General features: G+C 45.8%; 1 protein-coding gene across 1 annotated transcript in view; it reads left to right on the forward strand.

Moving 5' to 3' along the window:
- Window positions 1-19,787, forward strand: part of Pinx1 (PIN2 (TERF1) interacting telomerase inhibitor 1) — a 63,821-nt gene extending 44,034 nt beyond the window's left edge. The window contains exon 7 of the mRNA XM_051160694.1: window positions 19,031-19,787. Coding sequence (XP_051016651.1) covers window positions 19,031-19,549 — 519 coding nt within the window. The 3' untranslated portion in view covers window positions 19,550-19,787. The remainder of the gene's footprint in view (window positions 1-19,030) is intronic.
- Window positions 19,788-23,309: the final 3,522 nt, after the last annotated feature.

The raw sequence follows: 23,309 nt of genomic DNA on the forward strand, positions 1-23,309 counted from the left end.
TAAGGTGGCTTAGACTGCTCCGAGTTCATCTTTGCCACGTCAGAGCATTTTGCTGTACTAAGCGGCAGCAGTGGCATCCAGCTGTGGTCATCTGTCCTGAGCTGTCCTGACCTTCTGGTGGGGTTCTGGCTCTGACAGCATCATGAGGCTGAGCTCAGGTTTCACATGCTGAGCTTTGAAGCGGTGCGTGGAACCTCTGGCGTTTGTTGACGGGATCTTATTCTATAGCCTGGACTGTCTGCTGCCGCAGCCCTCCAAGTGCCAATGCTAGGAAAATGGACTTGAGCTCCACCCCCTGCCCTGCCCTGGTAGCTTTCTAACATGTACATGAGCTTAGATCACAGAGAGCTCAGTGGATTAGGTGCTGTGGGATCGCTGCTCACCATCGTGAAAGCTGAACAGCCACTTACCATCATCAGTCTGGGTAGGAATGTCAGCAAGCTTTTCACAGGAAGGCTTGACAGGAAGTGGCTGAGAGACTCTGGGAAGCAGCAAGTTAGTTTTCTTTTATGCCCATGCATTGCTGGAACTTAAAAACAGAGGGTGCACTTTAGACCTGTGTGTAATCTAATTCCTAAATTGTTAAAACGCTTTTGCATAAAAACTGTGTGCCTGATTGCCTTAGGTGAACTCCTTGTGATCTTTTTTTGTTTGTTTGTCTTGTTTTGTTTTGTTTCAAGACAGGGTTTCTCTGTGTAGCCCTGGCTATCCTGGACTGGCTTTGTAGACCAGGCTGGCCTCAAACTCACAGAGATCTGCCTGCTTCTGCCTCCCCGAGTGCTAGGAGTACACCACCAAGCCAGCCCTTCTTGTGATCTTTTTAAAATGAATAGTTTCTAAAGTTCAAGAGAGTAGAGATAGTATCCATTGAGTTCCTCCACTGCTTCAAGTTTGCTTGAGCACCTCGCTCCCAGGGTTAGCTGCGGCCAGAGCACAGCACCCTACAGTTTAGTTCTGTATAGACTTCAATTATTTGGACTAGGATTAATCATGGTGCCTGGCACTATATTGTTATTGGTCATCAATTATTTCAGACTTCATTTTAGCAGTCTTTATATGGGTTTTGAACTACTGGAGTGGTATTTGGGGCACTTTCTTTAAATTAATGAATAAAATCACCTCTATGTGTTGATGTTACAAGAGAGCCAAAACTGGGCATACTGTCTAGTCATTTGTGTTTCAAACCACAGTGACAGCCCTTGACTGTGAGCAGTTTCATGTAGTCTTTGTGGTTTTGGCATAATCTCTTTTTATTTCTTCATTCTCTCACTATTGTCTTAATCATTTTCTTCTGAACTAGTTTTCTCCCTCCGTCCAGTTCTTTGACCTGAGTCAAATGTTTTTCCATGTCACACACTAACCCTCTAAATGACAGATTGTTAAATGAGTGAGACAGTCTCCACTTACAGTCTGGCCAGGAAGTCCAAGGCACACACTGTCAGCTGGAACAGAAGTTGAAGTAGGGTGCTGGAGGGCTTTGGCAGGCATATTATGGCGATGGAATTGGCTCACAGAGGTCAAGGGAGGCAGCAACAATATGGAGGCTTTACAGTGGTTGGCCAGCTGGGGAACCCTACAGAGGAAAAAAGACCATACCATCGAAGACATAGGTCCTAGGAAAGCAGGACCTGGGGAAATCCATTTAGATGTGGCTACGCCATGGCCAGAGAGGGCCAAGTACTGTGACTCTTCTCCCATGTGATACTTTGAAACAGCCATCTGAGAAGCCAGCATTTTACCCATAAGTATTGTAGTGCTTACGTAGTTATTCTTAAATAATTAAAAATCTCTGGGTGATGGCTCAGTTGCTAAAATACTTGCTTCGTAAGTCATGTAAAAAGCTGAGTGGATGCAATAGTGCGTGGCTGTGATAGCGCTCAGCAGGAAGAGGCACGAGGATCCTTGGGTGTTACTGGACAACTAGTCTGGCTTTCTTGGCAAGTTCCAAGGCTAGTGAGAGACACTGTCTCAACAACAGAAAAAGTCGACAGTTTTCCTCTAGCCTATAGGCACACAGTCATGCATGCACATACCTGTGTTGTCATAAAGAAAGAAAATGCCAGTCGTTCAATTTTACCAATGAAGGCTCTGGAGCCAGATGCTGGGGAAAGCCTACTAGCTCCGAGAGGCAGAGAAAGCACTCATGTGACCTTTCTATTCAGTCAGCATCCCACTCAGTTCACATCCAAGAAAGAAAAAGCCAAAAGCCCTTTCCTCTTCTTCACGCTGTCTTAAGTACCTTTCTCTCAATGTCCCTCCTTTCTGTTTACTCCCTGTGAGCTGCTTTCTTGTTTTACTTCTTGAATTAGGGTTGACTTTATTTAATCCTGTGTACAGAAAGCTTTTGGATTAAAGGTGTGTGGTAGGGCTGAGCCACACCATAACCACCTGTTTACAATAAACAAAAAGTTCTTGGGTTAAACATGTGTGTTAGGGCTGAACACAATCTCGTGGTTCACAATGGGATCAAATATCCTGCAACATGCCTACATGCATACTCACATACACATAAGAAGATAAAGAACTTAAGTTAGCCTCATTACACTGTACAGAAGTTGGTGATGGTTGTGACTAAACATCAGTCTCCAATCTGACTCTATCTCTTTCTCTTCCTCCTTCATGCTTAGAATTAACACTTCTCACATGTCTACTGTTAGTGTGGCCTGAGGCCTGGTTTCTATAGGAAAATAGGATGGATCTTTTGCTTAGCTTCTTGGCTTAGCAGCTTTCAGAATAACGAGGAGGTTCTCCAATGTCCTTCAAAGGTAGCTGGGAAATTTTCCATTTCTGGATCACTCACACATTGGAATACATTTTATTTGTACCAGCACATCTTAGCTACCCTCTTTGCCAATAAGCAAACTTTCTGTCTTCACCTAATGAGATCCTTCCAGGTTAGTTCCCAAGTGCTCCTTGTATTGTAAACAAGTTTTATTGGTTTGTGGAGAGTACAGCTGTGGGGTTATGTAATGCATATATGGAGCAAGCTGATTATGATGGCAAAGCTAATGAGTGTATCATCATCGCCCGTAGTTATGGACCTCCTTCATGGCAAGAGCAGCTATGAGTCACTTAGCAGAAGTCCTGACTGCATGGTTCTTTTTTTAATTAATTCATTTATTTATTTATTCACTTTACATCCCATCCGTAGCCCCCTCCCACCTCTCCTCCCAGTCCCACCCTCCCTCCCTCTTCCCCTATCTCCCCCTCCACTACTCAGAAAAGGGGAGCCTGCCCCACCAACCCACCCTAGCACATCAAGTCACCTCAGGACTAAGCACATTCTCTTTCCCTGTGGCCTGGCGAAGGAGCCTTGCTAGGGGGAAGTGATCAAAAAGCAGGCAACAGTATTCATGTTAGAGACAGCCCCTGCTCCACTTACTAGGGTACCCACATGAAGACTGAGCTGCCCATCAACTACATCTGTGTAGGAGTCTAGTTCTAGTCCATGCATGGTCCTTGGTTGGTCTGTAAGCCCCTCTGGGCCCTGGTTAGTTGGCTCTATTAGTCTTCTTAGGGAGCTCCTGTCCCCTCCAGGTCCTTCTATCATTCTCCCTACTTTTCTATAAGACTCCCTACCTTTGCCCAATGTTTGGCTGTGAGTCTCAGCATCTGTTTCAATCTGCTGCTGGGTGGAACCTCTCAGAGGTCCACTATGCTAGGTTCCTGTCTGCAAGGATAGCAGAGTATCACTAATAGTGTCGGGTTGGCTCTCTCCCATGGGATGGGTCTCAAGTTGGACATTAGCTGAATCTCTGCTTTGTCTTTATCCCTGTCCGTCTTGTAGGCAGGGTAAATTTGGGGTCAAAGGTTTTTTTGGAGAGGTGTTCCCCTCCCTACACCACAAGTCCTTTCTAGTTAGAGGGTATCCTTTTCAGTCTCCATGGCCCCTTCTACTAGAAGTCTCAGCTAGAATCACCTCCATATCCTCCCAGAAGCCTACTCTGTCATAGGTTTCCAGCTTGTCACAGAGATGCCCCCACTCACAGTTTCTCTTCTCTCTGCAGGCCCTCTGTCCTCCAGGAGTGCTCTCCCTGCTCTCCCAGGTCTGATCTCCACCCTTATTTTTGTCTGAGCTCCCTTTGGGCCCTCATTGTTACTTGTTTGAGTCTGTGAACTGTAGTATATGGCTGAATTGTAGTATATGTACTATTTGGCTAAAATCAGCTTATAAGTGAATACATACCCTGTATGTCCTTCTGGGTCTGGGTTACCTCACTCAGGATGATCTTTCTTAACCTCCTGGTCCTCACAATTGTCTTCACATCTTGTATTCTGCTTCTTTGTGCCTTTGGACTGTCATTTCCCTACTACATCCCAGGTAGTCCATACTTTAATTCTCTGTATATTAGTTTTTTAAAAGATGCTTTTGCTTTTATTTTTATGTGTGAATGTTTATTTGCAAGTATATATGTGCACCGCTTGCATGGATCTGTGTGCACCACATGCATGCCTGGTGCCCATGGAGACCAGAAAATGGCATCAGCTCTGCGGAACTGAAGTTACAGATGGTAAGCGCTGCCATGTGGGCTCTGGGAACTGAACCTAGGTCCCCCATAAGAGCTCCTGGTGCTCCGCCCTGCTGAGCCATCGCTTCGGTGCCATATTAGCAGCTGCCGCTTCTTCTCTCTCTCTTTTTAATCTACATGTAAGTGAGGACATGCTGTGTTTTTATTTTTGTGTCTATCTTACAGTATAACGTCCTTTGTGACACATTCATTGGAAGACTTAATAGCATTTCCCTGTATGTGCATGTGTATGTCTATTTCTTTGTCCACTTAGCCAGAACTGTGGGTTGGTTTGTATCACAGACACTGTAACTAATGTTGCGGTGAGCATTGGAGTACAGGTATCCTGAGAGGAGGACTTTCTGGCCTTTATGGAAAGATTGCTAGGTTACATGGTAGTGATTTTTACTTCCTATTATCTTCCAAAATAGCCATTCTATTTCTCTATCTCCTCTCCGATGTTGTCTCTTATCTTATTAATAATCGCTGTCCTGCTAGGTGCCTGGTTTTACAGCAGACTTGGGCTTGCATTTCCCTGATGATGAGTGAAGCTTTGGGGATAGGTGTTGTATGCTAGTCTTCAGAGAAATACCTGTTTGCATTTGCCTGTTGTAATAAGGTGGTGTTTTCCTTCCATCAAATGGTACAAACTTTGCTTTATTACTGGGTCCTTAGCACATGCACTGTTTGCAGTGTTTTCCCTCTAGAGGTTGCCTTTTCCTGTGCAAGAGCCTTTTAGTTTGCTATAGTCCCATTTGCTTAGTTTTGCTTTCATAAAACTTGAGTTTGGAATATGATATCCAAGAAATCTCTGTCAAGGCCAAAGTCAAGGCACCTTGCTTGTGTGTCTTCTAAATTTTATGGTTTTCGAATTCCCACTTAGATTTTTTCCCCCTATTTTGAGTTGATACTGATGTGTTGTGGAAGATGAGGTTCCATTTTCATTTATTTGCATATGGAAGTCAAGCTTTCTGGATCCATTTATTAAGCATAGACTAAACAATCAATGTGGTGTAGCCCATTAACAGATGGGAAGGCAAAAATCACTTGATCATCTTGGTTGATTTTTTTTAAAAAAGCATTTGAGAAAGTCTCATATCCTTTCTTGATAGAAAGTTTCAATAGTTTAGAAATAGGATAAAAATTCCTTGACATGAAAAAAAAAGACCATTTACAAAAACCCTATGGCTAACAAAACAGTCAGAAGGAGGCACAGAAAGCCTTTCCTCTAAACAGGGGCTCTTCACCTTCTTCACAGTCCAGTCTAATAACTCCACCCCCTTTCTACAGCTCCTCATGTCGTGGTGACCCCCAACCATAAAATTACTTTTGTTGCTATTTGTAACCATAATTCTGCTACTCTTGTGAATCTAATGTGGATGCCTGATATGCGACCTCTGTGAAAGGGTTGTTCAACTCCCAAGGGATGGTGCCCCACACAGGCTGAGAGCCGGTGCTCTAAGATCTGGTGCAGGCCCTGGTTCCCGCTCACCTTCACCACACCTGCTCAGCATAGTGCTGGAAAGACTGGCAGAGGCGTTCAGACAAGGAAAAAAAAAAGAAAGAAAAAGAAATTGAAATCTCAATTAAAATGAAAAGGAAATCTCCAAAGTGAAAGAAGTAAAATTATCTCTTTGAAGATAACATAGTCCTATTATATAGAAAACACCAATAATCTCACTAAAAATTTACTGATTTAAAAGATTTTGGTGAAGTTGCAGAATCAATATGGAAATCTTTGGTGTTTCAGTATGAAAATAGCAGCCTGAGTACTGTAATGTGTCAGTAAGAGGTACTCGGTAGCTTCCTTCTGTTGTGACCTAAGAGTTTACACATATGCTGTCCCATGAGCCACCCACCTCTCCTGGGTTCCTGAAATGATGTTTGGAGACCACAGTCTAGGGCTAGGGTTGTACATGTGGTCCTGGGTCCTGGGCTCTGCTTCTTGTCATATATTTGTTTGTTTTCATGATGAATAAGAGTTTATCGTCAGACTGCCTGTTCCAATTTAGGACTCAAGGACTTATGCTTAGTCACCTTTTATCTTTGCTCACACATGGCAATACCATATAAAGCATCACTCCCTTATCTTCCGTCCCATGTACAGTGTCATAGGATACCAAAAAATGAAAAGGCAGGTGGTGGATTGCTAAGGTTGGATGAGCATTCCTTGATCTTAGAGAATACCTTGTTGGGTGTATACAATCCCCTATGGTTTAAAGTCATATAGAAGCTTTACACATAGGTAGCATTTAGCCAGCTGATTACGGAATCAAGTTTGCTTCATTTTAAGAATTATTGTAATTGAATCTGTTGTATATCTGCTGGCCCCTGCTTATAGTCCTTACTTCTCTTGGTTTTCCACTGTTATTCACTGTTCCGTAGTTTGGAGGTGTTGTAGACTGTAAGGGGAAGGTGATCCCTGGGTCTCTTGTCATTGCCTAGTCCTCCAAGGTGGTTGGATTCTGGGTAGTCTGCTTGACATGCTGTCTTCGGCTGCATTCCATCCCAGTGGAAAAGTGATTTTTCAACTAAGGCAGGCAACAGATATTCCCATTTTAATGCTGGGGTGACTAGGGAAGTGTTCCCACCCCACCACTTTCCAGCAGCCAGCTGTGTGCAACACCACGCCCTCACTGCTCTTTTCCAGCTGTTTTTATGTGTAGTGTGTTATTCTTGGGTAAGAACCCTGCCCCTGTGAAGAGAACAGGAAAACTTAAGACTTAGCAACAGTGTTCAACCAAGAGAACCACTCAGTTTATGCGTATTTCCTGCTTGCTCTCCATTCTTCTTCACCAGCTATGGCTGCCCCTCAGTCTCTCCTCAGAAAGGCCTAGGTCCCAAGAGTGTAATCCTTAATGTCACAGGTGTGCCGTGTCACAGGTCATCAGCAACAGCCTTCTGTGTTCAGTATCCCATGGCCTCACTAGTTCCTTTCAGCATGGGGTTGGAACTGTGGGCCCTGTGTAAGTGTGTGCAAGGCTCGGGATGGGGAGGCTCCCATGCATGTGGAAGGCATTGGCTCCACAGCCAGGACTTTACCGGCACCGGCCTGAGGACCCCCACTGGACTGGCCCTGTGCTACGTGCCCAGGAGCGGGTAGCACAGGGCTGTGGGCAGGGCTCTAAGCAAAGAATGCAATGCTTCATTCCACCCAGAAAGGAAGTTATAAAAACTCTTGTCTCTTGCTGCACTTTAACAAGCAGATGCAATATCTATGCGTCTAAACAGAGAAAGGAGCAATTTCATTTGAGCCAAACTATTTTAAGATAAAGGAAAAACTTTCTCCTAGCTCACTGCACACCCCTCCCTCCCTTGATCCTCATCACAAGCTCTGGGAGCCCAGGCCTCCCGAGCTCACTCAGCTCGGTGCCTGTCATGTTGCTGTCTGCTCTGGAAAGTCGCAGGAAGGGCTGATAAGGGGCTGAGGACAGAAATCTCAGCTCTTATCTCTCCCTTGCACACGGCTCAGTCCTTTTCCTGTCCTCAGACAGGGGACATAAACGGCCATCTCCTGGCAGCCAGAACTTCAAACAGGATTGGGCTGGCCTCACTCTGGAGGAGCCAAGGAGGAGAAAGTGGGTTGCATCCGTCTGCAAAATTGTTCAGCACTACTGAGCAGTGAGCTGCCTTCCTAGTGGGCACATATAGCTTTTTCACAGCAAAACCCTCTAGAAAGGCAAGCCAAAGCAGCAAGAGTGAGGAAGGCCTGCCTGCCAGGCACCCGGGCTCTAGGTCAAGGGTCACTTTGTTTGGTGAGAGCTTTGCCAGGACACAGGTTGGGCCTGAAAGGATTAGATTTGAGTTTGGGTTTGTTGACAAGTCAGACAGCTGTGTTTAAGGGCTTTTGTGATAATAAGAAATTGACACTCAGAAGGCCTGGTTGAGGGGCAGAAAGGTGAAATACTAGCTCATGGGCCTTCTGCCCTCTCCTGCTGGGAAAGTGGCAGTGACATTCTCTCCTAGGTATTCAGCCAATGGCATCATGAAATAGGGTAAAAAGGAATCTTCCTATGATTTAGAGTGTGGAAAGGCTAGCAGAGAAGACATGCTCCTTGGATGGCCATCACTGTCCTCCCTGTAGGCCAGCTTTGAATGCCTTCTCCCTTCCCAGTCTCAGTGGGAGACTCAGAAGATGGGTTGACAGCTTCAAACCTGAGTGTTGGGGAGTCAGGGGTTGGTATGTGTTACTGTCTTTGGGAGAAGTGATTGTTTGCATAGTTTTGATGGACAACTGCATAGAATTCAAAAGTTCAGATTGTATAGCTTCAGAGTTGTGTATATTACATAATAGTAAAGATCCAGATTCATTCTTGAAAGCTTGTTAGATACTTGGTGCTAAAGGCTGTGGAGTAGTCTAGGCTATCAACTTAGCTGCTGTTTTCCAGCTGGGTTCCATGGTGTCCTAGGAGCCCCAGGAGTCTTCAAGAAGGGAAGAAGCTAGGGATGGCTTAGTGTGAATCCATCCCAGAGTCACTGCTGTCAAATTTTAATTACTTTTTAGTAACTTCTAAGTAATTTCTCCCTGCCACATTTACTCCTAAGGGGAATACACACACACACACACACACACACACACACACACACACACACACACACACAGTTTTTGAAGACAGGGTTTCTCTATGTTATCTTGGCTGTCCTGGACTCACTTTGTAGACCAGGCTGGTGTTGAACTCACAGTGATCCACCTGCCTCTGCCTCCCGAGTGCTGGGATTGAAGGCGTGCGCCACCACGCCCAGCAATATATTTTTAAATTATTCTCTAGACTGACTTCTACTAAGTTAAAAAGAGTCTATGAAGGTAGTGACCTTAACTAGTGTGTAAGAAGTGAGAAGGCACTTCTTGTGTCTTTTCAATTTTATTATCCTAAATTATTTTACTTCTATTGAATAGAACCCCAACCAATTGTGTCCAATAAATAAATGCTATACCCTACATAGATGTTTTCTCTCAGGATCCTGCTCTCTAAGAATCTGACACCTTGATGAGTCCTCATATGTTATGTGCCGATTTTAAAATACTTAAAACAGTCTAACAGCGTTTTAAACTACTCTGCTTTTTCAGAAAAAGATACCCAAATTTGAGTTCTCAAGATCTTCCTGAGTGATTTTTTTTTTTTTTTCAGTCTCCTGTAGAGGAGAAATGGGGGAGCCAGCACTCCCTGCACACCTGCGCTTCAGAGTTGGGAGCCCCACACAGCTGTCAGTGGGAGCTGGGTGCCCTGCTTCAGGAGAGCAGGGGAGAACCAGCTGACCTAGAATTACAAACAGCAGTCAGTGTGGAGTATTTTTAGACTTCGTTCCAAGAGGTTGGTGCCTATGTCACATTGATCCCTCTGCTCGTGGAGAAGCCTCGTTTATCTTGTGGCCAGTGTTTGGAGAGACTCGAGTCACTGCAGCTTCCAAGCCTGAGGATCTTCCAGCGAGGCCAGAAGCTGCTTCATTCCTTCCTCGCTTTTCCCCAGAGGAGCCATCACTTGTCAGTGATTCTGATGTCATGACTTGAAAAGTTGTTGCCATGGCGAATGGTCCTTCTAAAACATGTTTATGTTGGCTTTTCCTAATGAGAGGTAGCTTAAGCAGCTGTCAGGCAAGTGGAAAAAGAAGGAAGGAATGCAGAGCTTTGTTAACATTGGCATCCACGTGAGGAGCTTGGCCTACAGAAAGGGAGTTGCTATGTGCTTCCATTCCTACCACCTTACGGAGGGCCATTTGTCTGCGTATGATTTCCAAGGAAAAACCTACCTTCTGTCTAACTCAGAAGAAACCTTTGCATGCTCCTAGGGTCACCCAGAGTTCTCATTCATGGCAGATCTCTTTGAAAACCCACAGTGACCTCTCTCTCTCTCTCTCTCTGTTGTTTACAGGCCAGTGTCACAAGGTTAGCCTTTGTCGTTAGCAAAAGACTGAGCCCAGGCTATAGGCCTCCAACTCCATGGTCTTGCAGCAGTCTCCCGTTGCTCAAGGTGGATGTGTTCTGAGACCTTGGAAGTGCTGCAACCTTGGATGGAAGGGGCCATTCCTACTCCGTGAAGTGCAACAAAAGAAAAACTACCCAGGATTTATTTTCCATAGTCACAATTTTGGTAGAAGATTCATTTTGACTGTAGACTTTAGCAATCCAAACATGTGACTCATCTTCTTCCCCTGAGAACTTCTTCCTTTCGTCTGAAGATAACAGTGTTGGCATATGCAGGGTACCAGCACTGCTCTTCTTAGGCTTTAGACTTTAAAGTTCAGAGAACTATTAAGAGAAGCAAAGGGTTGGGAATGCTGCTCAGTTGCTAGGGCGCTTGTCTGGCATGCGCAATGCCTGGGCTTCATCCACGCCACCACGTAAACCAGGCGTTGTAGAGCACACCTGTAATCCCAGCACTCAGAAGGTGGAAGCAGGAGAGTTGGAAGTTGAAGGTTATCCTCTGTTGCATGGGGAGTGAGGCCAACTAGACTCCAGGAGATCTTATCCAAACAGAAAAAGATGAAGGGAAGGGGAAGAAGAAGGAAAGAAAACAGGGATGCTTGAACACAGTACTGCAGAATCCAAACGTCTGATTACATAGGCAGGTATTAAAATGACTAAAGTGCAGGTAGCATATATGGTACAGATTCACTGGACAAAGGATGACTCACACTCTAGTCAGATGGACAAGATTTCATTGCACTGACTCAGAATGGCAAGCAACTTACTAGAATTTTCCACTTAGTTTATATTCTGCCACTTTAGCAGAATACCTGAGGCAGTTTATAAAGAACAAAGATTTATCTCTCAGAGCTCTAGAGACTGGGGATTTTGATAGCAAGCTGCCAGTATCTGATGAGGGCCTTCATCCTGTGCCTGGGAGGCTTCACACAGTAACAAACCTGTGAGCCCATATGTCTCTCTTAACTCTTTTTGGGAAGCTACTCACCTTAGCCTGTGGCCCCTCACTCCTCTGAAGGCTCTGCCATCAAATATTCTTAACCTGTGATTTTTAGGGTTTAGCTTTCAACATGTCAAGTTTCAGGGGATACATTCAAACCTTAATACCAAAGAGAACCCAAAGATAAAGGAGTCATGCCTGCACACGTGCGCAGGAGGGCATGGGGGGCATGTGTGTGGGGGGTGTTATTGAAAACATGTGTAAACATCTAGTGTTCCCAAAAGCTGTCAGTACAAGTTATAAAAGCAGATTGTATTGTTAAATGTATCCATTAAAAAGATATTCACTTAGCACCTATAATAAGCACTTGTATAACTAAAGAGAAAACATTTCCACAGACACTTTACTGAGGAAATTCAAGGTTTATGGTCACTTGAAAGTCATGTAGTTTCACATACTATGAAATAGTCTTCATTTGGTTCTCTTGCCCAACTTCTTAAAAATGTGAAAATAAATCCACTCAGGAGGTGAATGTATAGGCCCACTGCAGTGATTTCTTAGGGGGCCACTTCTTGGAATCTCAGCACAGAGGCCATCTTACATGTAACTGAGCTCTATACCTCTTTGCACACATACACACGTCATGCCTGTTGACTTGTGGCACAATTTACATTCTATTCATGGCAGCCCTGAGTTTTCATTGCTTCCCATCAAAAGTTATCTTTGTCAGAGAGGCTTTCAGGTTGTTGTGATTCCCTTGTGTGCTTGCTAATTTTGAATGTGATTGATTATCCTTAGGCAAACTCCTTAGGCTAGTTACCACTGAGGCCTCATGTGTTTAGCCTAACTCCAAACATACGTGATGGATGTCACCCAAAAAAGTACAGGATTTTATGCTTGAACAAGCTCTGGGAGTACAAAAGTTACTCCTTGTCTGTATGTCATTGTGTTCTTTCAATTACATGGAAACCACAAAGAGGAAGGAGAAAACCACAGTGGTGCCCCAGAAGCTCAGTGCTGCTCTAGCTGAGTCTCCAGACCGCTGCCTCTCCGACCCCTGGTCTCAGGCCAGGGGGCTCTGAGGGAACTTCAATTGCTGCTCAGCCTCTCCAATGGGCTGCCCTCCTAGTGGCTTTCCTGGCTTTAGAATTTCTTGCTTGTCTACTTATCAAGAACAGCTCAGCTAACCCCGTACCACTGCACTTTTCCCAGTTCACTTGTTACCCTGGAAAGTGACAGTGGTAACACAGGATAATAGACCATTGGGAGGAATACTTAGGTCATTTAACTGAGGTCTGTGTATTGCTAAGGGTCAGAGTAATTGGTAGACTGCACTGGACAGATTCCTGTTCCTCACGAGCAATGCTTATGGTAAGGTGGAGTTTTGACGGAAAGAATGGCTGTGTCTGGACGGGAAGACAGGGCTCTGCAAATGTCGGTCCCTTTTGCTTCCTGCCCTCCCACACCCCTTGCTTACACCAGCCTGCCCAACAGGTGGGTGGGTGGTGACAAGAGCTGTTCCCCACCTCTTTGCAGTCAGTTTTTATCTGATGCTTTTATTGGATACTCCCCATGTCTTTCTCATTAGAGAGTATACAGAATACAAATAGAATAAAAATGGCCCCTGCCCTCAAGAAACCTGGAATTGCCTTAAGAAGATGTTTGCAAAGCAAGTAATCAAAAACCAAAAATAAAAGCAGCTAGTGCTGGTGTGGGTAGTACATAGTTCTGCAAGGTCAGGCTTGCCGAAGGCTTGCCCAGGCTCTTCAGAGACGGTGTTGTAGTTACTTAGTCTCATTTATGGGAGGCAGCTTAAGGGAAGGTTTTGTTCTATACATGATGCAGTTCATGTAGAACAAGAAGTGGCTGCTCACACAGCCTCGCGATTCAGGTAGCAGAGTGATGGATGCTTGTGCTTGGCTCATTTTCTTCATCTTAGTTCTGGGACCCCAGCCCAAAGAATGGTACCACCCACATTTAGAGTGGATCTTCCCACCTCAATTAACCTCATCTTGATAATCCTTCAGAGATACTTGTGGATGTTTGTTTCTATGGTGATCCTAGGTCCTGTCCCTGTATTGATACACACAGCTGTGAGGGATCTAGAGGGAAGTTCTAAGTTCTGTATGGGCAGAGAGCATTTCTAGGCCGGTAACTGAGTCAGTTCATTCTGCCCCTTCTGGTGGAAGGTGTGACACCTATATGACATAGAGTGGGTCTCAGCATTGCCTTTCTCCTGACCATCACACAGGTCACACTGCACTACACGGGTGCAGTTTCTGCCTTCCGGTCATCCACTACAACCTCATTTGGGTTTGTCAAAACTGTTGTGAAAAACAGACAGAATGTTCTGAGTCTACAGACTGCTACCTTGCCAAGCTTCTGTAACTTTCCACAGACTAATCCAGCACACGCTGGTGGCAGAGGCTGCTGTGGAAGCGTTGGTTCATCGTGGACAATAGCAATGAAAGTAGTAGCCCAGTTGCTAAGTCTCTTACCCCTGGTGGTCTGTTACCCTTGAACTCTTAATGTCTACGTCCTCGGTGAGAAAAGCTCTCAGGAGATTACTGTTGCACCTGACCTCTGTGTCGTAACCTACAAGTCCAAAAGCTCCCTGCCTCCTGTTGCTAAGATGAGCAGTGATATGTAAGGTAACTGGAACCTGCTTCATGCTCAAAAGCAAGATTCACTTCAGGAACACGTAGACAGCGTGAGGCTTCTGCGCTGACCTGTGCAAGCCTCTCTTCCTAGTAGTGAATGACACAGAAGGTGGGACGATGTAGAGACAGTGTCGGCTCTGTTGCCATCCCCTCTACCCTGAGCCCTTCCTTTAGAAAGTTCCCATGTAACTTCTGGTCATGTGCAGTTACTATGACATGCTCCTGCCAGAACTCAGCCACAGCTGGGGCTACACATGCTCTCTCACTTTTCCCCTCCCTGTGCCCAGGGAAAAGCCTATGTGTCTTTCTATGTTTATCTTTCATGCTGGTAGAACTCATGGTGTTAGAGGGGACGGCGGGCTCTTGCACTACAGTCAGTCAGTGCTCACCTCTAGTTCCTGAGGCTGCACTTTCCCACCACAACCTGTCCTTCAAGGACAACCTTGAGGGATGCAAGGATTGTTGCCGATTTCCAAGCATGGTCTCTCAACGGGAACCTCAGAAGTAACAGAAGAATCTAGGCCCAGCTTCATGCTTCCTGGTAGAAGGTGGAGCCTTAGGACTATTTTTCCACCAAGTTTAAAATAGATTTGTGAGTGTGTGCGTGGTACCATTCCCTTCAGGGCATTCTTGCCTTCTCAGTAGGAAATGGCGTAACTGGCTCTTGCAGCCCTTTGAGGACAGTACTTCATGAGGAGTGCATCTCTGAGGTGGTGGCCAATTCATCCTGTTCTGTGGCTGCACTAGGCAGCCTTTCCTTCTCTGTTGCCCTGGCTGGGTCTGGTGGTCAGAGTGAGTGTACTGTGAACTCCCTCATTCTGATAAGGCCTTCGCCTGACCCCTGTGATCTGCACAGAAGGACACTGGAACTCACCTTCCCCTGCCTATTGGACCCAGCAGGTCTTTTAAAGAATGGCTTCCATAACCCTTGAGCTTAAATCAAGTGTTTGGCAAAAGTATTAGTCATTCCTCCCATTGTGGTATTTTGTTTAGAACCTGGAGGTGTCAGGTTACTTTACTAGTTTCTAAAACACCACTATAAAACTCAGACATCCTCAGTGCTTACAAAGTAGAGAAGCCACATTGAAGCATGATCGATTTTTTTTGAAGTTGTATTATGTATTTAATAGAAATATAAGAAGACACAAATTGTTTCTAAATGTTTTTTCAACAGGTAATTGTTTGCTTTGCAATTAGACCAGATTTGAAACTACTCGTGTTCTTATGAAGGTATATATGGTTCTGTGTTTTCCAGAACCAGATTAGATTCTGTTTCCAGTTGCCAGTGTGTAGAATAGAAGTTCTGAGCACTGCTCCCTCAGGAATCAGATTGCCAACCTGTTAAAAATAAAAGCCTTCTGAGAAAGCGCCAGATTGATTTCCAAAGTGATTGCACTCCCATCAGCAATGAAGGAGTGTTCCTCTTTCTCCACATCCTTGCCAGCATGTACTGTCACTTGAGTGTTTGATCTTAGCCATTCTGAGGGTGTAAAATGGAATTTCAGAGTCATTTTAATTTGCATTTCTCTGATGACTAAGGACATTGAGCATTTCTTTAAGTGTTTCTCAGCCATTTGATTTTCCTCTGCTGAGAATTTTCTGTTTAATTCTGAATGCCATTTCTCAATTGGGTTATTTGATTTGATGGTGTTTTATTTCTTGATGGTGTTTAAGTTCTTTATATATTTTGGATATTAGTCCTTTGTCAGATGTAGGGTTGGTAAAGATCTTCTCCCAGTCCGTAGGCTGTCTCTTTGTTCTGTTGACAGTGTCTTCTGCCTTACAGAAGCATCTCAGCCTCATGAGGTCCCATTTATTAATTGTTAACCTTAGAGCCTGGGCTGTTGGAGTTCTGTTCAGGAAGTTGTCTCCTGTGCCAGTGAGTTCCAGGCTCTTCCCCACTTTTTTCTTCTAACAGATTTAGTGCCTCTGGTTTTATGTTGAGGTCTTTAATCTACTTGGACTTGAGTTTTGTGCATGGTGATAAATATGGATCTACTTGCATCTTTTTACATGTAGACATCCAGTTAGACCAGCACCATTTGTTAAAAATGCTATCCTTTTTCCATTGAATAGACTTGGCTTCTTTGTCAAAAATCAAGTGTCCATATATGTATGGGTGCTTCCTCAGAAAACTGGGAATAGGGCTACCTCAAGACCCAGCTATTCCATTCCTTGGAATATACCCAGAAGATGCTCTACCATACAACAAGGACATATATTCAACTGTGTTCATAGCAGCTTTATTTGTAATAGCCAGAACCTGGAAACAATCTAGATGTCCCTCAGTCGAAGAATGGATAAAGAAACTATGGTACCTTTACACTGTGGAATACTACTCAGCTATTAAAATCAAGGAAATCCTGAAATTTGCAGGCAAATGGATGGATCTAGAAATGATCATCCTGAGTGAGTTAACCCAGATCCAGAAAGGTACACATGGTATATACTCACTATATTGGACACTAGCCCAACAGAGATGTCCCCTGAAAGTCTTCACTTAGCTGGAGATTGGGATAGATACTGGGACTTCCTATTCGGACTCTGGGCAAGAGACGCAGACGATCCTAGAAACCTACGAGAAGACCATTAAGGCTGGTGGATCTGGACCCAGGCGGGTCAGCTCAAACTTCAGTACCAACCAAGGACAATGCATCCAGTAAACCTAGAACCCCTATCCAGATCTAGCCAATGGACAGCACATTCTCCACAACTGTGTGGAAAGCAGAGACTGACTTGGACATGAACTCTGGTGCCCCCTATTTGACCACTTCCCCTTGCTGGGGAGACCTGGTGGCACTCAGAGGAAGGAGAAGCAGGCTACCAGGAAGAGACCTGATAGTCTGTGATCATATGGTGAGGGACTAGGTCCCCTTCTGTCACAGACCTAGGGGAGGAGAATAGGATGAAAGAGGGAGGGAGCGGGGAATGGGAAGATGCAAGTGAGAGGATAACAATTGAAATGTAATCTGAATAAATTACTTAAATAAAAATTAAAATAAATAAAAAATAAAAGCCTTACTAACAGACAGATTTCCAGTGGTGAGGGAAGGGGCTTTCCTGCTGGACAGCTCCCCACCTCACCGGCACTTTGTCCACTCCCCAGGCTGAGGAGGATGAGCACTGGCACTCAGCTTTTGTCTTCTGCCTGGCTGAGCTGAGTGGTGAGCCTGAGGCCTCAACACCTCCCCACCATAGGAATTGCTTGGGACCATGCTTCCTGGGGATTAGAGACCCAGGAGGTACAGTCAGTGACTCAGAAATGGTCTGTGTTTCCTAATAACTAGGGATGATTAATACCAGCAGCCAGTTCCTGCTATTAAACTATTGAAAACAGGAATTCTGAAGGTAATAAGGAAGGAACAACGAGCCATAGGCTATATGACCTGAACACAAGTCCCAATCTCACACAGGCTCAAAGAGTAGCTCACACCCGGCAGACAGCCGTCAATGAGACCTCTGTTACATTAGTGGGCTCCCTTCCCAGTGCCCGTGTCTATGCACGGCTATGGGTGTGTGCCCTTACATGGGAGGCAAGATCTTTCTTGTCCATCAGCCTGGCACTGGCAAGTACTGCGAGCCTGAAGAAGGTGTTTCATTCTGTCATGCAGAATTCCAGTCCTCACTCAACATTTGAGGAACAAAAAGACTGAGTGACCTGGTTTTTGGAGTCCTGAGGCAGCTGGTTTCTATTTCTTTCAGAATGACCTGATGATGTACCAGCAAAATGTGCTGACTGACAGGGGTATGTGTGTGTCCGCGTGTCTGCCTTTGGGTTTGTGATAGTCACTCTCTAGCTGTGGGTCACAGAGTCTTTGGAGATATAAAGACCCTTTCACTGGGGTTGCCTAAGGCCACGGGAAAACACAGGGATTTATTTACACTGTGATTCCTAGCAGTAGCAAAATCCCAGTTATGAAGCAGGCATGAAGGTAATTTTATGGTTGGGATCACCACAACACGAAAACTGCAGTGTAGGAAGGCTGAGAACCCCTGGTCTACAAGGAGACTAGCAGGTCAGCGCTGTGTCGTCCTCAGTGGCTCTCCACGGTAGTTTTTTGAAGCAGGATCTCTCACTGACGCCAGCTAGAGCTCACTGATTCAGTCATCTGCCTGCTTTTATCTGCATATCTGGCATTACAGCTGCACTCAATTGCATTGTGCCTGGCTTTTTAAATTGTACGTAGGGATGGAGCTGGGGTCCTCCTGCTTATGTGGTAAGTAAGCACTTAGCAACTGAGCTATTTTCCTGGCCACCCTTGGGAGTATTTAAACTTCTTCTCTACCTATCTCATTCGTTCTGCATTTTATTTTTTTAATTTCACAATTGACTGCATGGTGTTGTTTTTGATCCAAGGGCTGGAAAACATGCAGCCAGTGTTGATTTTATGCACTGGAGTTGATGTCCCTTGATGAGCATTCTGAGCCCAGTAGCCACTCAAGGCAAAGTTATCATTCAATACAATGTTGATTCTGTTGGAATCTCCGAGAACTAATTTCAGTTCCACTGAAGTTTTTGAGGCCTACTATCTCAAGGAATTCCTGAATTTCATGTGCTACTTTATAACTAAGAAAGCTGCATTATCAGAGCATGGCCAGCCACATGTACCTGTATGCACGGTGTCCGAGAAGGACCTGCAGAATCACGAGGCTCTGCAGCATGCATGTCCCTGGTGTCCCTGAAGGCCCTGGGCCTAATCCTCACTTACAGTGTTATTTCTACGGGAATGTTTCCTCGAAAGTCAGGGAACCCACTTGCCAGGTGAGGTCGGTCTGGCCCTGGCCTCACATGGTGCCAGGTGAGGTCGGTCTGGCCCTGGCCTCACATGGTGCCAGGTGAGGTCAGTCTGGCCCTGGCCTCACATGGTTCTCAGTCAGTGTCACCCCTTGTTCCGGGCTCTGCAACTCAAGTCCAGCAGGAGTGGGTCCATGTGGCTCCTCCTGGCTGCTTCATGGGATGAATGAGTGCTGCCTAACCGCTTTCCACTCTTTTCCCCAGGACAGCTGCAGCAACTCCACTGCGGATGAGGAGGACAGCTCCACGACCATAACCACAACCAGTGCCTTCACCATCCAGGAGTATTTTGCCAAAAGGATGGCCCAGGTAAAGAACAAGTCACAGGCCTCAACTCCAGGCCCTGACCTTTCCGAGGCCGCTGTTGAATGGGAAAAGGAGAAGAAAAAAACCAAAGAGGCCCCAGGCATGGATGTGGAGAACTCTCCCCAAAGCAAGGCCAAGCAGCATAAAAAGAAAAGGCGTGTGGAAGCAGACAGGGGGCCTGCAGCCAAGAAGAGGGACCGAGCTGAGCTGCAGCCTGCAGGCCTCAGTGAGGATGAGTGTTCCGATGTCTCTGTCAAAGCTGCACAAGATTTTGTGCAAACACCAGACAGCCAGGATGATGCCCCAAAGCCCAAGAAGAGGAAAGCAAAGAAAAAGCTACAAAGGCTAGAACAGATAGCAGTAGACACCACCCTAGACAAAGCACCTGAGAAAAAGAAGAAGAAAGCTTCCAGATGACCTCTCACTTGCCAGGGCCTCCAACCCCTGGGCTGTCAGCACACTGCAGGGCAGATGCTCTCGCCTAAAATCAGGGAACCCCAGGCAGCTCAGCATCTTTTAACAAGCCCACAGGTTGCTGCCTCTTCTCTGCTCACTACATTTCCCCCAAGTCACCTTCCTGGAAGAACTGATTTAAATGTTCCAGATCATGGCTTTCAATAAACAAATAGATTCCTTTTTAAACACTGAGCCTTTCACATGAGTATTTATTCATATCCACACATATACGTGTGTGTGTGTGTGTGTGTGTGTGTGTGTGTGTGTGTGTGTGTGTGTTTGCTCTGTTTTCCTCCAGTCATTGACTGCTGCTTCCTTCTGAAGGACTTAGTCCAATTAAGGGATTAAGAGGCAGTGGCTTGGATACAGATGGTTCCTTTTGTTCTGCAGCCAGCCATACATTTCTGCCAAGTGGGAATTACATGACTGCATTCCCAAGTGGGGGTTTTGCTATGCTGTACTTCAGTGATGGTGGGCGGCTGTTTCTCTGTTCAACTGTGTACTGGCCACTAGGGATCCCAGCCCCCCTCGATGGCAGCATCAACTGGGGACAATGAGTCCCTAGCTTTCCTAGGGGTTCCCGAATGGAGAGTCAGACTTATCTCTGCCTCATCTCTCGTATTCCTTGCACAAATCCCCTGAGGTGGGCATGTTTGTGTGTAAGGGCCATGAGGTCCACAGAAAGTTCACTGGTGGAGATGCTAAGGCATGAGACTCATGTCCTCTTAGAGGCAGGCCCTGCATTAGGGCTGCTTTAGGGATGCTCTTGCAAGTGTAGGGATGTATGAGTGGTCCACGCTCTAGCTATGCTCCAGCCAGGTGCTGTTGCCTCATGTCCACACTCCCTCCCCTCGCCACACCGTTACATGCCTTCTAAGTGCCTTTGCGAGCCTGCCAACCCTGCCGAATATGGTGTGACCTGACCCCTCAGCCTATGTCCTCTCGGCCACTTTCCCTCTTTCCTCTCTGCCTTCATTTCTTCTTTCTAGCTCTCCTTGTATTTCCAATTCCTGGTTTCCCTGCTTGCTTCTCAGACCCTGACTCCCATCCTTCTGGGGCAGTCTTGTGAGTTTGCCCTTATTTTTCATGCCAACTGTTTAGGTAGTTAGTAGTGGGAACCATCCAAGTAGACCTATGCTCACACTGTGATGTTTTGCCCTTGATTTTAGTTCCTGGGGTCACGTGTTACATGGGAAATTTGGTCCAGAAAGTCTTGAGTTAGAAAGCCCATGGAGTAGAGCTAGTCTCTAAGAACACCGAATAGTGTCAGTGGCTTCAAAAGACAGCCCACTACCCCAGAGAGGATCCTGGTGGACTCGGAGCCTGAAGTAATCTCTCCAGTTTCTTCAGGTTCGCTGAAGTGTAGAGTCCCAAGCCAATAAAGCCACAAAGGTTTTAAAGTCAGTTTTCTTCACAGCTCCTTTGCTTGCCCCATCTTGTTTGGGAAACTAGAGAGCCAGAAAGGAGAGCAGCTGCATCAAAGCTAAAGGGCACCTATCGTTCCGACACATGTAGGCTGGCTTCTTTCGCCTTTGTTATATTGAGTTTAAAGGTTTGCTTCCTGGTTCATTTATGTTTATGTGTATGAGTGGTTTTTTACCTGCAAGTGTGTATGTACACTACGTGCATGCCTGGTGCCCAAGTCAGAAGAAGGCACTGAGGTTATGGATGGTTGTGAGCTGCCATGCAGATGCCAAGAACTCAAAGGGGATTCTCTGCGAGAGTAGTAAGTGTTCTTAACAGCTGAGCCATCTCTCCAGCCCCAATTATATTAAATTTAATTTCCTAGATTAGTAGAAGTGTGAGAGCCAAGGGCTGGAGCTCAGTGATAGAGAGTCAGCCTGGCTCCAGTTCCAGTGCAGAGAAGGGAAGTGGGGAGGGCAGAAGGGAGAGAAGAGAGTAGCGTGGTTTACATGCTCGGGAACGTACGAGGTCCATTTAGACTAACTGAGGAGATGAATCCCCAGCAGCACGTGTAAGTGGCCTCGAGGCATCTTTTATAGAGGAACACAGAATGCGATTGTAGCTTTAACGGGCTACTCCTAGGTGATTTTTGTGTATATTGCAGTGCCAGGGATCAAACAAGTTACTATGCATGGTAACTACCACTCAGTGGTCTTAAGTAGATGGCTGAGGACAGAAGCCTGTGCTTAATTACCTGTATGCCACCATTGGCTCTGGAGGAGACAGAACGCTTTCTCCAGAAGCCTCGGCTTTCATGTCTTTCCCACTGGTCTCCCTCTTACACTCTGCCTCGGGTCGGAGGGGAGGTTAGAATAATAAGCACGCAGGGAACTGCATGTGATAGCCTGCACACTTATAAAGCCATCAGCGCTACACCAGGAGTGGAGTTACACTAGGTAAAATGCAGCAATCCTACATCGTTTGTTACTTTCCTCGGCAGCCTCATTAGAGGAAATCTAAGTTCGCAGGAAAAGAGAAGCCCTCTGAAGCGCTGCCCCTGCGTTGTCATGCAGTAACCTTTTCTATGGATTTTAATAGACGATTATCATTAAGCAGAGTCTTATGTGCTGGGCCCTATTCCAAGCACTTTAAATAAATCAACTTGTTAAATTGCCATTTGGCCTTGTGAGGTAACCTCATTCCTTTCCCCTTTACAGAAGAGCCTTTTGTGATGGCTGGAGATTTATGCCGCCCTGAAGCCCCATGATGCCCCAGCGCCCTTGCCACACCATCATGGGCCCCTTGGCTCTCAATCCCAGCTTCACCTGCCTTGTAGGCCCTTGTGCTGCGTCGCTCCCATTGTTTGGTTACTTACCGGCACGTGGGAAGCAGCTGGCAAACTCCAGAGGTTTCCACAGCTATCCCACGTTAGTTTTACCTGTATATGAGAATGTGCTCTTGGATGCGTTTGAAACCCCAAAGGGGTCTCCTTTCCACCTTGGCCCTGCGGTTGTTGGGAACTTGACTAAGTCGGCGTCTTACAACCAGTGTTGACGGCTGTGATTAAAAAGAATCTTCCACTTTGTAGGAAATATTGATGCTTTTGGAAGATAAGTCCCAAACTAGCATTTGTTTTCTTGCATAGGCCATGCCTCTGTTTCTCTCCTTACCTGTCCCCTGAGTGGCAGGAGCAGGCCGAGACCTGTTGGCTCAAAAGAATCAGCACCAGAAAAGTTTCCTTGCAATCTCTCCCAGTGATCTCAGCTCTTGGATCAGCAAGCAGAGGCTGTATTTAGATTTGAGTAAGAACTTCCTCCCCACCGCCACCCTGTTTATCTCTCTCAGCTTCTGCAGCCGCTGCAGTTTAGAGCCTGTTGTGCTGGCACGGAGCAGAAAAGGTCAGATCAGGTGCCCAATGTGTGCTTTTATGGCGTACCATTATTCATGAGCAAATTAGCACCGTGTCCTAATAAAGGAGATGACTAACCTCGCGTACAAGCACAGTCTATTTAGGAAATACTGAATATATTAAAATCACTCACACACACACACACACACACACACACACACACACACACACACACATTCTCTCTCTCTCTCTCTCTCTCTCTCTCTCTCTCTCTCTCTCTCTCCTGGATCCAGCAAGAGGAGAAAAAGGCAGACGGGGACACAGAGAAGTCTGGCCTCACCAGAGGTCTTGAAGTGGTGATACTTGCAGTTAGGGACCAGCTAACGATGGACTGAGAGCCTGAGCTGACTTTTCATGTAAAGCGAACAGTAACGGAGTAAGGAAGCCTGCAGTACGTTCTTTAACCGA

This window comes from Acomys russatus, chromosome 18, assembly GCF_903995435.1.
Source record: "Acomys russatus chromosome 18, mAcoRus1.1, whole genome shotgun sequence".
Taxonomy (NCBI): domain Eukaryota; kingdom Metazoa; phylum Chordata; class Mammalia; order Rodentia; family Muridae; genus Acomys; species Acomys russatus.